General features: G+C 35.6%; 2 protein-coding genes across 3 annotated transcripts; both read right to left on the minus strand.

Moving 5' to 3' along the window:
- Positions 355 to 6,343, minus strand: LOC109713904 (methyltransferase-like protein 1). Its single transcript, XM_020238180.1, has 7 exons — positions 6,160 to 6,343; positions 2,665 to 5,361; positions 2,432 to 2,515; positions 2,088 to 2,192; positions 1,862 to 1,970; positions 1,036 to 1,187; positions 355 to 937 (listed from the first exon to the last, which is right to left on the minus strand). The coding sequence occupies exons 2-7, from the start codon at positions 5,185 to 5,187 to the stop codon at positions 455 to 457; spliced, it is 3,456 nt and encodes a 1,151-aa protein (XP_020093769.1). The 5' UTR covers positions 5,188 to 5,361; positions 6,160 to 6,343; the 3' UTR covers positions 355 to 454.
- LOC109714259 (ATG8-interacting protein 1) lies at positions 11,687 to 17,671 on the minus strand. 2 transcript variants are annotated; one of them, XR_002217278.1, is made up of 5 exons: positions 17,466 to 17,671; positions 17,228 to 17,342; positions 15,540 to 16,221; positions 13,829 to 13,878; positions 11,687 to 12,132 (listed from the first exon to the last, which is right to left on the minus strand). XR_002217278.1 is itself a non-coding variant. In XM_020238802.1 (4 exons), the coding sequence occupies exon 3, from the start codon at positions 16,210 to 16,212 to the stop codon at positions 15,541 to 15,543; it is 672 nt and encodes a 223-aa protein (XP_020094391.1). In that variant the 5' UTR covers positions 16,213 to 16,221; positions 17,228 to 17,342; positions 17,466 to 17,671; the 3' UTR covers positions 11,687 to 12,132; position 15,540. The 2 variants fall into 2 exon arrangements, 1 of the variants encoding a protein (XP_020094391.1); XM_020238802.1 differs by lacking the exon at positions 13,829 to 13,878.

Raw genomic sequence — 18,469 nt, forward strand, 5'->3', positions numbered from 1 at the left:
ATTTTGCTAATTTTAAACACGTTGCTAATTTTAAAAACATTTTGTAACAAGAGAAAAAAGTACAAACTGAAAAAGCTCAGGCGTATCCAGATCCTGGGTTAGCCATTGCAGCTTATTCTTCCTGATTTGTTAAAAAAGAGTCTCCCAATTTCACAATAAGAAAGAAACCTAACAATCTTGAAAAAGATTTTTTTTTTTTTCCTCCATTTACATTCAATTACACTACAGGATTAGGTGAATTGAATCAAATAAATAGCTAATTAGTTGAAGGATTGAACTTAAACAGCCTCAGATCCTCGAATTGAGGACTAATCGAAACACAGTTACCACAACTTTCCCATCCTACGTCAGAAATAACCGCAAATTGCAAATTGACAATAAGAAAATAGCATCTGATATTGAACACAAAAAATTCCACTGGATCAGCACCCAGCTTAAATTCAATCAATCAAAGTTACAAAAAATTGGGCATCTTATGAGACTCAAGATCAACACGATCTCCAAAATTCTGCGTATTGACCGAATTAAATCCAAAACCATCAAAAAACCTATCTTCCAGACTGGCATGTAGTTCCTCCGGCACTCTCAACCCCACCATCGGCGAAGAAGCCCAAGGGGCCGAGACGGGGGCAGGGGCCACAGGGTCCGACATTGGAGTATCAAAAATAAAACCGGGATGGACCGAGGCCATTGGGTTCTGCGGCGAGTTCCCTGAAGACAGCCGCCGGAGGTTCTGGGCGTTTGAAGGTGGCAGAGGGGGAATAGACTGCTGCTGCTGCTGCTGCTGCTGCTGGCTTTTAGCTGGAGGTGATTTAGGACGAAGGCTTTCGATCTCGGGGGTCGTCATCACTAGATGGGGGGCATCTGGGGGCGGGTTCCGACCGCCGCCGCCTTGCCAGACTTTCCCATCCTTATCAGCAAAGCTCCGGACATAGGCCTGCAGAATAATTATGTAAATAGAGCAGTGAAGCTTATTTTGGAATTTCGAAATCAGAGAGTGGCCTTGGATGCATGTTTAGTTAATGATTCAGCTACCTCTCTGTTGAAATTTGAGGATGATAATCCTTTTCCGACAGTTAGCCAACCGGAACGGATATTGTGGTCCTCGCCGAAGAGCTCAAGCCGCCTCCTGCCCAGAGCAAAATGCTCTATGATCTTGTACATGTCATCAGGCTTCTTAGTTGAACCTGCTTGCAAGGAAGAACCAAGTACTGTGTTAACCCAGAGTGATATTCCCATCTAATTTAAGTTAAAATGTCTAAAGGGCAAAAGTGTGCATTCACATATGTAAATTGATAAAATCACGGTGCAAATAGGACAGTATTTCTTCTAAGTTACAAAGAACAAAACAACTGTCTAGACACATGAACAGTTGAATAGTATATGAGCAAGTCGCGGAACAACCAGTAACGTGTGTACTAGCGACAGCTCCCACTAAACACAAAGGTGAAAAGAAGGATCAATACCATCAAAATAATCTAACTAAAGCATGTTGATACTTCCTAAAACAGTTTCCCCAACATTTGCCATGAAGAAATAATAATGTGAGCGGAAAACTAGATATTGAAGCCAAGCTTTTCTCTCATAGAAAACCAAGAAAACATAGTAGGAAAACTACAGTTCATCAAAAATTATTAGATGAGAAGGTGACAAGATAGGATGACTACTACTATTGGTCATCGAGCTTAAAATATTCTAAAGCAATAAGGTAGCCGGGGGAAAAAAGAATTGATACAGTTGAACAGGAAGGGTAAAGAATTACGGGTAGGCGGGCAAAGAGAATTTTACTACAATCTTGGGGGAAAATTAGAAATGAAGAACAAGAAGCAAAGATAAGAATCTCAAGAGGAAAACTACTAACCATCGCTAGGTTCTTCAGCTATGATAATGTCAGTGTCAATATTAGCATGGATGATATGCCCATCTGTGCTCCGACGGACAGTTCCTTTTATGCCCATCAAGCAATGTTCCTGCTCAGAAAAAGCATTGATGTTTTAAGAACAGAGGGGGAAAAAAATTACAAAGATAAAAGAGGGCTCGAAGACGGTAGAAAACAATTACTAGAATGAAGGGTTCCTCTTTACAACCTTTGAATGTTGAAACAATGTATGCGAATCATGCCGTAGACCTGGAGTCGCATTTCTCTTGTTGGTTTTAACCCAACATATATCCTCGCACCTCCGAAATCCCCACTGCACGAAAAATGAAAACTCTAATATTACATACTCTTTTGAGTCGTGGCAAAAAGTGCAAAATATGATTGCTAATTTTAAACTCTGATCTAACTTCGAATGCCCGATTACTGGCAATTGCATTTGCCAGATATCTAATATAGTTAAAGGATGTAAACTTTTCGAGCAAGTTTCCAGACAAGGAATACAAATAATAAAAGAAAAAAAAAAAAAGATAGCAACATCCAAAATCTACCTACCTTCTTTAAACATTGACGTCCCATTTCCAGACCAACACCATCGCCGACCCAGAGGAAAATAAATGATGGAGTATCAGCTATTGCCTAGTAAGACGATTGAACAATGTTACTCTTCTGCTCAATAGACAATCAGATGGAAACATAATTAAGAATCTGTAAATGATGAGAATGATAGGATAATGTACAAGACATAAGATTATGCAAAGAAAACATGAACTGGAAGAGAAAACAACCTCAATCTTCAGGTTCATAATCTCTTCAAATGTCCAATACTCTATATGATCTGTAATGCCAGGAGCACGATGAACATATTCCTCCCAAGGAGGATCTACAAGTATGACATCAAACTTGGTACCGAAAAATTCTGGAGAGAGAACATGCTCACGTAGATCACACTTATAATACATAGGTGGTGAAGCAGACTTGGCCACAATTTCATCTTTCCTTTGTATAAGTTCTCTCAGCTTTGGATAGTCCTCAACAACACTTGTCAACTCCAGTTCTCTAATGAAATTCTGTGGTCTCATACCAGTGTCAACAAAGTTCTGTGAGTAGTCATTTTGCTCTCCCCTCGAAGGAGCTTTACCAGAGGACCCATTGTTTCTTGGAGGGGCCCAACCAGATGGAGCTTTATCATGTGGCATCTCACGATTGGGTGTTCCTATAGGGTTGAAGCCTGGAACTGATAAGTTTGGTGGAGTTCCTCGTCCTGGACCAGACTGATTTAAGTACATTGAATGGTTCGAGCCAGCCCCCATATTGGGCCCAAACCTAGGCCCACCAGGCCCAGGAAGGCGGATAGGCGGAATGTTGGGTGGGACAGCCAACATATTCATGTCGACACCTCGAGCTCCTGGCCAAACAAGGGGCCCGGGAAATGAAGGAATGAATACACCAGGGCCAATTGGTGGGCCCGGTGAATGGGGTATGTTTGCCCCAATAGGCTGGATTGGTCCAGGTGGCAACCCAAGAGGGCCAAATGGAGGGCCCATCATAGGCATTGGAACTCCCCCAACTGGTTGAGAATCTCTCCCGGTCATTCTGCCTCTTCCCCCTCTACCTGGTCGGCCACCCTTGGGTCCTTGAGAAGCCCTATTGAAAGAAGCTGTTCCAGGGCTGTTTCCATGTGGAGAAATCAAGATACTAGAAGCACCTTCACCAGCACCCATACGATTAGAAGTCATAGCTCCTTTAGTCATCCTTCCTCTCCCAGATTGAGGAGGAAGAGAATTTCTCCCAGAAATTTGATCAATAGATGAGCCATCGTCATGATATCTCTCCTGTAAATCATCCGCATAGCCGTAATTTGGTCCACATTCATCGTCACTAGTTCCTGAACCAAAATTCTGCTGCGAACCCACTTCAGCTCTCCTACCGCTATATCCCGAAACAGAACCCTCCCTTCCGAAGTCAAGATTCCTGTTAGGTCTAATCTCAATCGAGTCGGAACCCTTTGCACCTTCAGACCTGATTCTAGATTCTTTCCTATATCCGGGCCGATTGTGAAAGTTGCCACTGTCCACCCTCTCTTGCCCGCTCCTCTGTGAATCCCATTCTTTCAGAGGATCATATTCATCACCATCTTTATTCCTTCTCCATTGTTCTTTATACCCCTCGTGATCCCTATATTTCTCACTTGATTTACTATCCCTTCCCTTTGAATACCTATCACCCCCATGGGCCTCCTCCCCGTCTTTACTACCCTTCATACTCATGCTTCTTTCATTGTCAGAATCTGAAAAGGCTTGATCTCGTTCAGCAAACTCTCTGTGATATCGTGTATTTCTCTCAGGTGACCGAGATCTTTTACTACGGCGATTCTCTCTATTGCTGCTATCCCTCAATACAGACCGTCCATCTTCATCCAAATTAAGAGACCTTTCCCTTTTTCCATCTTCATCACGACTTCCCTGTACAGCATCTGATTGTTTCCTGTGCTTCTCGGCTTTCTCTTCTGGAGATCTCTCCTGTACCATTTGATGCTTATCATCTCTGAGTGTGTTTGATTTATCATCATAACTAGTTGTATCCAACTTGGTGTCTTCATTGTATCCTTGATTCTTGCTCCTCTCAACAACTTCCCTTCTCTCCTCCCTATTACTGGACCTCCCACCCTTCTCACCCGATTCATTTCGATCTCTTGCACTCCCATGCTTATCATGATAAGAAGTTTTCCCATCTCTCAACTCTGACTTATCAAGACTGCTACTCTCATCACCCTTCCTCCCTACATCTGCCTCATCCCATCTCCTATGAGAGGGATTCCTTTCCTCTTCACTTTGCCCTCGCTCTCTCTCTCTACTGCTATCCTTCCTGTCTGGATACCTCAAACTCTTCTCTCTACTACTCTCCTTCCTCAAAGAGTCCCATTCACTCTCTTCATCTCTCCGCTGCCTACTGCTATCCCCATCCCTGTCTTTATAATACGCATCACTCGATCTCTTCTCGCCTCTATCATTCGGGCTTTTTCTCACATACTTGGAGGATCGGGACTCCCTTCTCCTATCATAATCATCATCATCCCCACTACCTGACCTCTTCCGAAGGTCATCCATCTCCCCTGAAACCTTCCTCCTTCCATCTTCGAGTTCCTCTACTTCATCGGCCTGGCCGTGCCTCCTCGACTTGCTTGATCGGCTCCTCCTCTTGTCGGCATCTTCCCTGTCCCCCTCATCATCCATTCTACTACTCCTAGCATCAAAATCATACTCATATTCTCTCTTGCTGCGGCTTCGGCCAGATTCGGCAGCATCCATTGCACTATACCTCCCCTCAATACAATCAAACTGACTTTATGACTGTTAATTGATAGCTTTTCCCAAAACTTAAAGACCGTTAATTTATAGCTTTTCCCAAAAGCCCTTGGCAAAATCTACTAATAAAAGACAAAAATCTTCACAGAGAGAAACCGTGTTCCAAGTGATTTGATTCTGAAAGCACAGAAAAGGTCAAACAATAAGAACTAGATAACCAAAATTTATTAAACAAAGGTAATTCAAACGATGCAAGTACTCTAAACCTAAACATGGACAACCTACAGGAAGGATCATTGAAGCACTAGCGGCTCTAAAACAGCAAATGGAAACCTCAATCTTCTAATTTCAGTTTTTCTCCAATCTAAATTACAGATTTCGCTTCCACTGGATGAGTTATCCATTCAATACAATCAAAATGACTCATGACTACCAATTTACAGGTTTTCCCAAAAGCTCTTGGCGAAATCTACTAATAGAGCAAAAAATTCTTCAATGAGGGAAATAAGATCCCAGTGTTTCGTCTCTGAAAACCAGGGAAAAATAAAAAGAATAAGAATTTAACAATCCTAAATTTCCTTCGAAAAAAAAAGAAAAGAAGCACCTCACCTGATTCAAGCACTCTAAGACCTAAACCTAAACAAGCTAAAGGAAGGATCTTTGAAGCAATAGTGTCCCTAAATCAGGGAACGGAAACCTTAATCTTATAAAGCACAGTTTCGTCCCAATCTAAACTGCCAATAAGTAACGCCACAATAAGCACTCCACCTCGTCGGCGAATCAAAACCCTAGACTCTATCGATCCAAGACCATCCAACACGGAGAGCTCAACACGAGCACAACTCATTCCAAACGCTACGGCAATCGAACAGCACAAAGGATGGATTTCCCAACAAAGAAACCTAAATCGATTAGGGCCTAGCTATGAATTATAACCATTGAATCTGATTCGACTGAGGAGAGGTCGAAGCGTACCTGGATTTCGAATTGGGGTTAGGGTTAGGGTTAGGGTTTGGAACGGGGTGCGGGTTCCCGGCGGAGGGGGGCGGCTCCTCAAGCCCTAGAAGCCGCCACGGGAGCGGATGCGACAACGGTGGAAAACCCGATCGCGCCGAATGACGAAGGCCACGCCCTCTAATCTCATGGAAAATAAAATAAAATAAAATGAGAACGGAGACGAGGGTATTTTATGGAAAAAAAAAAAAGGAAAATAAGGTAAACATGCATACAGACCCCACACCTATAAACAATTTTTAAAAGGATCTTTCAACTTTTATTTTTTAAAAAATATTAGGTATATGTCCCAAATGTTACGGTGAGCCTCCAATAAATACATTCTATATACTTATAATGGTATATAAAGATCTCCACAAAAAATAAAATAAAAAAGATAAGAGAGGACGAAGACAAATCAAAAAATCTAGTACGTTGTCATGAAAGCAAAATAAAATAACTTTATTAAATAAAATAATTCATCACCATATGCAATCTTCGGGACGAGCGCTAATTAAATATGACAACTTCCGGCTTCATTAACCAAATAATCCCGACCTATCTATTTATAACTAATTATATAGAATCCTACTCTCATTCGATTTCACCTTAACCATAATCTAAATAATCGAATATATTTTAACCATAATCGAATATAATAATAGATAAGATCAAATAATCTAATTCTAATTTCATTAGCATTATCTTTAACACCAAAGAGTGGTGTATACCTCCCTTTTAATCTTAATTATTATTATTATTATTATTATATAGTAGCTCCTCTAAAACTGTTTTGTATCAAAATTACTTTTTAAATTTATAGCAATAATTTTTTTAAAATTTATTAGAATTTTCACTTTACCCTTCATCTATCATCAATGCCTTTTAATTAGGAATAGTTTCATATTTACCACCTCCTCTAATCTCATGTGTATCCCCCTTCTAATTCTTCTTTTTTTGTGGGGATAATTTCATATGTATTCCTATGAAGGTTTAGAATTAAACATTCATCCCTATATCAAATAGAAATTTATCTCTACAACTTAACTACCATTAGTTGACCTTCAAATTTTCTCCATTAACAACATTATGCCCTTGTGAGAAATTGTCTTTTTTAAAAAAAATAGAATTTATAATTTATAATTCATATAGAATGACAGAAAAGATAAAATAAAAAAATTAAAACTGAAAAATGATGATAAATATAAATAAAAATATATTTATTTAACGTTAGAATGGTTCTTTTGTAGGGAAAAATTAATTTTAACTAGTCAAATAATGGATAGTGACATATTTATAAACTATGCCATTTTGAAGGGATATTTATGATGAGTCTGGCTACTATACTCTTATGAGTACGATCGCACTCGTACTCATAAGTCGTTTTCGATGATAGAGCTTCCGAATCGATGATTCATACCGTTAAACGTTTTCTACAGCATTTAAAACTTCTAGAAATTAAATTTTATAATTTTTCGACATCATTTACCTTACAATCAAAAAGTCACAAAATTGACAATTTTTAATGACAGGTATAGGATACTTGCTAGTTTAACGGTGTAAAAGAATCGGAATTGGTTAAATTTTTTATAGAAAATTCTATTCACTACCTAGATAAAGATCAATAACTCCGATCTTAAATTAAAGGATCCGATCATTCATTTTTAGGACGTCGTTCAATTTTAACCGTTCATTTTATGCCTGCTTGATGGCCTTTATTATGATTTCGAAAATTTACCAAATTTATTTTTTAGAAGTTTTAAATACTCTAGATCATATTTAACAGAGTGAATCGTCGATTCGGAAGCTCCATCATCGAAAATAACTTATGAGTACGAAGGCTCCTATACTCATAAGAGTATAGTAGCCCTACTCATTTATGATAACTAAAACTTTGTATGAATAAGTATGTTTAGGTTGCTTATTTGGGAATGTAGGTGTACCTAATTCTGTCATTTTTAGTTACATTAAAAGTTTTATTTACTTTAATAATTCTATTAGTTATCAATTGTAAATTGGTTTTTTGTTGTTTGCTTTAAAGTAATTACAGTCATTAAATTTGATAAAATTAGCAATAAATTTGATTAGTTTAGTAAAATCATTTAATTCTAAACAAATTAGATAAGAAAATCAAAATCTCAATCAAAGAGCTAAATTGGTTAACACATGCCTAATTTCTGATCCACATATGTTTTTATTTTCTTATCTAATTTGTTTAGAATTAAATGATTTTACTAAACTAATCAAATTTATTGCTAATTTTATCAAATTTAATGACTGTAATTNTTCTAAACAAATTAGATAAGAAAATCAAAATCTCAATCAAAGAGCTAAATTGGTTAACACATGCCTAATTTCTGATCCACATATGTTTTTATTTTCTTTTTTTTTCTTTTTCTCTTTTTTTTTTTTGTCAATGACTATTTAAAAGTTTATCCAGGGCTTGGCCCGACTCGAGCTTGTTGAGTAAGAATTTAAGTGATCATTGATATAAATCGTACCTACAGTATCATATCATATCAACACGATATCTACACGATACATAATTTGAAATCTCTTTTCTTTGAAATTGATAAATAGCTATCTTAATAAAATGTAAAAGATTTGAAAAAGATGTATAATAAGCAACTAGAATATAAGCGTGCCTACGAAAATAAATATTTCATGTCAAAATAGTCGGTACATACGTATTTTTGTGACCAGTATACACCGAGATCCAAAAAGGTACAGCACACATCATATCCTACCATGTGAGCAAGTTTTTGGTACGATCCTGTGTTACCGTGTTCACTTAAATTTTTGTTCTTGAGAATGTTTTACAGTCACATTTAATAGATGGTAAAGACATATAAAACTTACTTAAACTATGGATCATTGATTTTGCTATTCAACCTTTTAAAATTTTGATTTTATTATCTAATATTTTAATTTGTTTTATTTAAGTCAGTCAACGATACTTCAACTTTAAAATTTAAATACGTCATTTATCTTTATAGATATATTAGTACAATTCATGCAATTCTCACAACTATAAATTTATTAAGGTAATTAATTTAAATTTTAAAATTAAGTACTATTGACTAAAAGAAATTAAAAAAAATTGAAAGTTAGGTAATAAAATCAATTTTGAAAGATTGCATAGCTTATTCACAATGACTCATAGTTCAAGTTTCATATATTTTTACCTGAATAGATTTTCTGCTGATACCACAACTACACGGCTTTTCACCGCAACTAGATTCAAATGTTGCAAATAACATCTCCTTACTAAAGATTTGGAAGCTTATTTTCATTTCAACTGTCACTAGAAATTACTTATTTTGTTTTGCCAGTGGCACAACTTTTATAAATATTGACAGAGAAACAATAAGTGCTTTCAACAGTTTCTCAATGAAACATGAGCAAAAATCTATAATCTATAACTCTATATTAATCCCAAAAAAAAAACCACGTGGCAGCCCCACCTTTAAGGCTGGGTGTGGGCTCCATCTTCAAGTTTGCTCTCCCTGACCTCTTCCCTTTTTTTTACCCGTTTCTCTTCCCCACGACCGTTTCTCTTTTCCATGCGACTGTTTCTCTTCCAATATGTTGTGGTTCCTCTACTTTCTTCATTGCTATTTTTTCTATTATCTTGTCTTTTTCAGTGTAGATCCACCAAAAGGTGGGTGATGAGCCTTCTTCGACACGATCCGAATAGAGGGCGCCAATGCCGTCCGCTCCTCCCTCTATGTCGATCCCGATCTCCTCCGCCACACCACTATCCACGACCTCCTCTCTACACTCCACATCGCCGTTGTAAATGGCTGTGTCGAAGTCGGCTTCGTTTAATCACTTCTTTCTCTCTTTTGGATTTTTTTGTTTTTTTTTTTTGTTGGAGATGAAGGAGACAGGAGAGTTTCCGAAGATGCATAGAAAGAGAGAGGAGAAGAGTTGACAGATATGGTGGGTGGTGTACTGGAATCCGTAGTCGAGGATGAGGATGAGGTTCCCTGCAATGTCTGTGGCAATGGCAGCGACGCAGCATCTTGCGACCGCAGCAACATAGGGCTCCATCATTAATAGGGGTTAGAGATGAGGGTTAACATTCCAATGCACCAATCGCCCTGGCCACGACGTCTTCTTTGTTTTTATTGATGAATACTTTTTATTTTTTATTGGTAACTTCTATAATTTCTATCCGCTGCGAAGCGCGGGTCTTTTCACTAGTTTTACATTAAAGATTAAACTTTTGTCACAATAAAACTTTGTTTTTTTTTTTCTATTTACCAAATATTAGTCTTACTTTTCGGAATAGATAAAGGAAAAAAAAAAAGTAAAAAAAAATAATAATAATAATAATAATAACAATATAGATAGACAAATTTTTGTGGGTATTAACCGCAACAGTTCCGCAAAAAACATTTAAAATAAGTTCATGAATGAAAATTGTACCAAATTACTTTTTTAATACAATAAAATCAAATTATTGTTTTAATACAACGTTGTGCGATCATTTTATATATTTTTAGTCAAGAGATGAAATTGTAAGTTGCCAACTTTTTAAAAAGTCACAAAAAGATAATAGTGCTCTACTATTTGGAGGATTAGCTTGTTACCAATTTTTTCCCTCTTTATGAGTGACTCCATAGATATTTAGCTAGAAGTTCTAATTTGAGGGATTTATTTTGGCAAATATGTAATTACTTAGCCCTTTTTTTTAGTTGGCAAATTAATGTTGCATTAATTTCTAGACAAGAAAATAATCGGATGTAAAATTCATCAAAAAATAATTAAAAAAAAAAAAGAGTAACTAAGTTAAAAATTTTCAGAAATTTTTTAACTCATAAAAGTCAACAAAATAGAATGGTAATTTTGTTCTCTTCTTAACACATGTATCTCGCCATGGAACTAGACAGATATATTAAAAATTCACACCACAAGCTGAATAATAAAAATATTGGAAAAATTGAGCTAAACCTATTTTTGGAATCATCCCACCAAAACCATCAGAAAATAAAAAAATGATATATCGTACTTTTATGTGGCCCATCGAAATCCATATTAATACTCTTGCATCCAATACATTATAATCACTTATCATCCTTAAAATATTTTAAAATAGAATCAGTAATGAAAAATTTGTTAGTTTTTTCAAGGATTTACAGTTTTATGAAATCCATCTCACAACATCATCTTCTAGGAGAAGACATTAATATTCTATAATATTCTAAATTTCACCACTGCGATGAGAGTTTTTCTTAGATGAAAGTAGGGACTTACAAGCTCAAAAACCTTTTTTTCTTGATCTTTCTCCTATGCCCTTAAAATTTTAATAAATATTATTATATATATTAATTGGTTAAAACAATATCTACCCGCCGCGAAGCGCGAACAGAACCCTACAGTAGTTACCATGAAACTGCAACATGTTATTAAACAGAAATGTTCAATAACAATACATAGGCCTATTTTAGGAATGCACTGTAAAGACAACCACAACATGTAACACGACCTAAAATTTGCAAAAATATTTAGAGCCATCTAGAAATCAAGGTGGATAAATCATTCAGAAACTAGGCCTTAACAAATATAAGTATATATAGAGAGAGAGAGAAAAGAAAAATAACAAAAGATAACCTTAATAACACTAAGGACTTACTTTGCATAAGACATAAGGAAATCTCAAACTTTTGGGTGACAAAACCATGTGGGGCAAGAAAAGCTCAGAAACGGAATAACGCGAGTGTCTCCTCAATAAGAAAAAGGCGTTTATCATAAATTACATCCAATCCTTCCTTATTAAATCCTGTCTCAGTCCAAAATATAGATTTTATCGTCATCATCATCATCATCATCATCATCATCATTAAATTGAACGCTCAGAGAGGCTCCATCGCCAAAGGTAAGTGCGCTGTGATGGCGGCCACATAACAAATGTCTTTAAACAGGCTATTTGTTCGAGCACACTGCCATCCTCTGTCAAAATAATCAACAAGAATTGGGAAAGTTGAAAACAAACCCAAAAGCAGATAAACCTTTATCATAAAGTATGAACAGCAATTCAGTTTAAATGCAACATGGCTACACGAAAGAAGATCTAATGGAAGTACACACACTGCAGTTAAAGGTTTAATCAAGGCTAAAATTGGACCATCTCACAATTTTATACATGCAAAAAAATTATATGGGAGGAAGTCGAGTATGCCAATCAAGGTGGAACAGGGCTATGATATGGAGAAGTGAGCATTATCTTCTCATAAATAGAATTACCAGAAACTGACAGAGTATCCATTCAATGATTGGATAAGATCACAAAGAGGATCGCTTTGATTGAATCAAGACATCATAATATGCATAAGGTATATCAACTATACAAAAAGGTGGATGGAAAAATTTGACAATACATCAACTTTACCCAAAAAGCAGAAAATTACTCTTCTTATGAATAAGATCATTACCATTATCAAATCAAAGACATCTATACTATAACGAAAAGAGTGACTTGGGGCCTGGTTCTATCACCTTTGCGAGCTACAGAGATAATGATTGCAGGAGTAAGCTTTAGTTTACTTCTAATGACCACGTTTGCTTTTTTGGACAAGGACATAATATGCAGTTTACTTTCATTCTAATTAACTACATGTCACTGATATAACCTAACATAAAATTTCCACGAGTAATAGACACATATCATAGTCTTTCACCATTCTTAGTGTTTCTCACATTATTAGTACCACAAAACACATGGTATTTATCCAAAAATTGTCTCTAGAAGCCTATACACTTTGATGATCTCCTTCTCAATCTCTTTCTCCCCATATCCCCAAATACTTGCCTATTCACATCTTAATTTATAGAAAACCAAGAGACTGCCAATTATTTTGCTAACCTAACACCTCTTTCACTCTCCACTTCAACCCCTCTCCCCTCTCTCTTACACCATGTACTTTTCATTACTGATGGCATCTCTGCAACAAAGTTGTACTCCAGCAAAATAAGTTACAACGAGTATTGTTGACACTAGAATCCCAGATTTATTAATGAGTGGTCCAGTAACCTTAGTACCGGTTTTGGCCTCGCTTCTGAAACACATCCTTTATTTGCAAAGAAGAAGTCAGATATTTGGCAGCAAAAATCTCTAGAACTTCTGGTTTGAGGGGACAGCTGAAAGGAGCTGTCGAATGCACACAAACATAAGCTCAAAGTTTTGAACCTTCAGCTTCTGGCTTGATTGAAAAAACTGATAACGGATTATGACAAAGATTATGTTTTGGCATCTTACCAAGCTCTACCTGAAATTCACTTTTAAAGAAGCCCCAACTGACCCAAACAAGCCTGTAGTCTAACTTTGAACTCTGCCAAATTCAAGAAGAAAAATCTTTTATTTCTTTTAATTAATTTGATGAATGTTTATCCTATCTCCCATAGTAACGTTCACATACGGCATTGTGCACGTTCCACAAAATGGATGTTATACACAAGGCTTTATCTCCATTCAAATATTTTCTGTTTCTAGTCATCGCCTTTTGCATAATTTTATATGAATATAAAGATAATAGATATCAAAAATATCAACTAATATCAGCTATTTTCAACAACACATACTATTATTGTCTAATATAACTAATCACAATCTATTCTGCTATGTTATAGTTTTTCTATAGCCATTTACCTTTTTCTTCTAATCTGATTTTTCCACATAAGTTTGCACATGCCCATCCTCTATGTTTAGAAAGAGAGCATGTCAGTTCAAAATTACCAGAACTCCCAAGAGAAGGAAATTTACAACATACTTCAAAGATTAAGGCTTTAATTCTATAACACAAGTAGTTTCTAAAGGACTAAAAAAGTTCATGTACAAGAAAATGCATGACTACGCATATGACAACATTTGTATCAAAGTACAATACAACTTACTCAAACCAGTGACTCTTAAAGAATTCAAGTATCTGTACATGCTAAATACCCCATTACTGAATCGAAATGCTTAAGCATGTAATAAGTAACTAAATAACTGTTTTTTTTAAAAAAAAAAGTAAAATCATTTAAGAAACACATGAACAAAATAATAGAACACACATGGTGCAATGTCATAAAGCATCTCTTTGTTGACATTTTTCAATTATAAAAAGCTGAATGATATGCTTTGTAAGAGAAAACAACAATATGGACCTGTTTGGATTTTTTTTTTTTTTTTTTACACGAGGCCTGTGCGATAATCAACCACTTATTCATTTAGAACCTATCAAAATGCCAGAACTAATAATACAGCAATAACTTGTACCATATGAGACTTCTTATGGATTATAAAATAGGAGTTTGATTGTGTCATTTGCGATGTCCTAAAGATTATGATTTTCTAAGATGGTGCATTCTACTCGCAAGGTGATTATCATATTATGGAAAAATGAATTATAGGCTGCATCTACTATGCAGTTAGACATCTTGTCATAGTCCTCATCCACGGTTTACCAATAAACAAAAAATAAAGGTAAAAATGCAAAAAGAGTCCCTAAACTATAGGCCATTTTGAAATAGGCCACTCAAATATATATCTTTGATTGACACCCTGCCTCGATTTCTAACATCTTGATTTCAGCTATTATAATTAGTAACGTTGAAATGTTTATTAAACTTAATAGATCTATTAACTATTAGCCATTAATTGTTGCAGTTTTATTCTTCTCAAAATTGATTACACTAAATAAAATAAAATTAATTACACTATTTAAAAAAAAATGCTATTGAATTTGCTAAGATCTTCAATTTAATGACTAAAATTACCGAAATCAAAAAAATAAACAAAATAAGGGTGCCAATCAAAAAATAAAATAAAATTCAGGAGCCATCTCAAAATGTGCCATAGTTGAGAATATCTCCATATAGTTTTTAACAAGAATGAATGAACTAAATATGTTGAACTAGACATTAATGTATAGCAAAGGCCCATAAATAACTCAGTAAGGCAAAAAAAAATAAAATGAGCAATGGAGAAGATGGATGTGAAGTGGTAAAAATTGTAATTGTACAACAAAGAGAAAAAGAGAGTAAACTGCATAAGATCTACACACGGAGGAACAATGCTTATCTACAAATCGTTTTACTTTGCACAAGTACTTAAAACTCACATGAAATATAAAAAAACCAAATGTATTGCCGCTTTTAGCTGACATAAAATAAATTATTTGTTTCCCAAACATATATCTCAGCAAAATTACTTATTTCAATTCCATTGCTCATCTACTGCCAAAATGAAAAGCTATTCACAATGACTTAGATAAAAAAAAAAAAATTAAATTAAATTGTCATGTTGACTATTAAAGAGCGAAAGCCCAAATAGAGAAGTATCTTAGGCAAACCCAAAGCAACTAAAATCAGCGCACCTCACTTCTTGACGTTGAACCGCCACTTGAGCTGATGAAGCTGCAGTTTCTCGCGATGCCACTTCTGCCCTAAAATCACGAGACCCACCAGGGCTGCAGCCACCACAACAGACCACAATGTGGTTGTCTCCTTTGCGTGGCGATATAAGCATGTCGCATGCCTCTTCAACCACGATTCACAAGGAAGACCGGACCCACAATATTTATCATCTTCATCCTTCTTAGCATGCTTTGTAGGTGATTCTCCTTGCTGTGATGGTTCATCAAACTCATCACTATCATCGTTCGCTAAAGTAAATTCCTCTTCACCAACCAAATTCAGCTCTTCCCCCTCAGGAAGACCTTTTCCTTCATCAAAGAACTCGGTTTCATGAACTGTAGCCACATCACCAGCTACTTGTCTCCCTTCACTTTCACTATGTATTTCACTATAGTCAGGTACTATAGGTAAATTCTCATGTTCGCTGGGGGGGAATACAAAGTGTTCAGACATGAACAAATCACTAGAAGATCCTCGCTCGCTTTTGCTAACATCCTTCTCTTTTTTCTCATCTCCTGTGTCAAGATCTTTTGGACCTGGAGCAGCTGCATAGGTAGATGCTGTGAGAGACACTACTTCCCAGTCGGTTCCACGAGAAGAACTCCCTTCTACCTCCTTCTCATCACCAGACATTTTGAAAACCTAATCAAATTAGATCATATAAATGTTAAAAGAAATGCATCATAAAAGTAGATAATCATGAAAACTAGACAAAAAGATGCTACTTCGAAAAAGGCTGATACGCTCTGGCATCAAAACAAAATGGAACAGTTTCAAATGAATCACTCTGAAGTAATCAAACCTCTAAATGATAACATATGTGCTCAGAAATAAAGCTTCAACAATGATGCCCTAGGACTAATTGAAAAAGTTTCGTAATTCATAAAGAAACTCTGCAATTGTCAGAACCTAAATGAAATGAAATATTGTGTATTAGACACCCATTTCTCATATCTATTGCTTAAGAAGTTAATCACTCAATTAGCATAAGACCATAGACCTCCCAAAAGGCAAAATTAGCTAACAATCTAAAGAAACAAAAATCAAAGAACTACATAAGATAAAAACAAGCATCCGGAATTCATGTGACCCAAATTTGAAATAAAGAGAGACTACATAAAACGCATTTCACCAGTCCGGACGGGAAGCAATATCTCCCCGTATTTGCAATAAAATGGAATGAAAATTTTGGTTTTGAAACTTAGAAATCAACTATTAATTCCTAAAGACAAATCCTTTAACCCAACAGCATCCCAAAGATAGATGAAACAACAAATGTGCATAATAAAACCCTAATTTACATCAAAATTCACGTCTCAATAGCATAATTCATCACCCCAAATCCACAAAACCACAAATGAATCACGGAAACCAGTCAAAATGGAAAAGTGATATCAAAAGAGATATCAATGTTCAAATTAGAAAATTTTGGAAATAATAAACCAAAAGAACATTAAAAAAAAAAAAAAAAAAAAAAAAAAAAAAAGCTATCAGTGAATGAACATACACACTCGAACTAGTCGAATAATCAGAATTACCACAATACGCCATAAACTAGTGGATATATGAGTAGCAACGGTGATCATATGCTGTCAAAGGAGATACTAGGAATGCATATTGAGAACAACATAAATAAAGCTAGACTCACGGAAGTGCCGAGCCGAGCTCGTAGGAGAGGACGATGCGCGGAGGGGCGATCTTTTGCCTCGTTCGAAGCAGTCGTTGGCGAATTCCCACCGACCCGGCACGATCTACCTAAATCCCTGCCAAAGAATCAACATTAGATCATAATTAGAAGCCAAAAAACGAGATCGAGGTCTCCGAAATCGATCGATCGATCGATCTAGCTTCGACGAAGCTAGAGAAGTCTGTTGTGCTTGAAATACCTAGGGCGGAGGTGGCGGGCGAACTCGACGAGGGGATACACGATGCAGGTCGGGAGGCGAAGAGAGACGATTCGTCCAAGGCGTGGTTTTCGACGAGCGGCGGCGGTAGGGACGCGGAGAGAGAGAGATGCGGAGTTGCGATGTTTGGGGAGGAAATAGGATTGGGAATTTGGGGAGGAATTAGGATTGGTAAGGGTTGAAAGGTGGGGTGTATATTATATTTATATTTATATATTTATATATATATATATATATATATAAAAGAAAAATAAAATAATAAAATCCTATCGGTTAGATTTTTGATCCAACTGAATTTTCACAAATAAGCTAGCGGAGAATCCCGCGTTCTATAGAAACAAATAAGATTAAAAAAATAAAAAACAAAAAATACAAATAAAAGAAAACTGAAGAAAATACAGTAACAGCTGTTGTAAAAGTATAAAAATAATAAAAAAATGATAAAATTAATAAATTATATTTATAATAGCAGTAAAAATTGAGAATTAAAATATCATATGTCTCATAATTCGAATCGGAATTATATTTAATTAAAGTATGAGCTCTAAAATATCACATGCCTTATAGTTTGAATAAAAAACAAAATTCATTAAAATTCCAGTACCAGAATGTCACACGTCTTATAATTTGAAGACCAAAAGTATAATTTACCCTTTTATATTTTAATTTTATTTCATATAAAGAGAGAGTTGAGTATCGGTCAGTTTTGTTCAATCAGTAATTTTATTCGAGTAAAGAATAAGTTAAACTATTTAATAAATTTTAAAATACCTATTTGTTAAAATTAAAAGTTGACCAATCATATTTTAGATATTTCAAAATATTTTAAATGTGAAATTGATCGCTCATAAACTATAAATATAGTATTAAAGTATTAAAGTTTGATATTAAATCAAAATAAAAATATATAGAATGTTTTGAACCACGAACTATTTTGAATCAGCTATCTAACTTTTCAAAATTTTATTTTTACTATTTGACATTTT

The sequence above is a fragment of the Ananas comosus genome, linkage group 8, assembly GCF_001540865.1.
Source record: "Ananas comosus cultivar F153 linkage group 8, ASM154086v1, whole genome shotgun sequence".
NCBI lineage: Eukaryota > Viridiplantae > Streptophyta > Magnoliopsida > Poales > Bromeliaceae > Ananas > Ananas comosus.

Coding starts and splice junctions, on each gene's coding strand:
- LOC109713904 (XM_020238180.1), bottom strand. CDS start 5,187: ATGGATGCTGCCGAATCTGGCCGAAGCCGCAGCAAGAGAGAATATGAG. Junction 1,188..1,861: donor AGCTGAAGAACCTAGCGATG/GTTAGTAGTTTT, acceptor CCTTGCAAGCAG/GTTCAACTAAGAAGCCTGAT. Junction 938..1,035: donor CCTCAAATTTCAACAGAGAG/GTAGCTGAATCA, acceptor ATTATTCTGCAG/GCCTATGTCCGGAGCTTTGC.
- LOC109714259 (XM_020238802.1), bottom strand. CDS start 16,212: ATGTCTGGTGATGAGAAGGAGGTAGAAGGGAGTTCTTCTCGTGGAACC.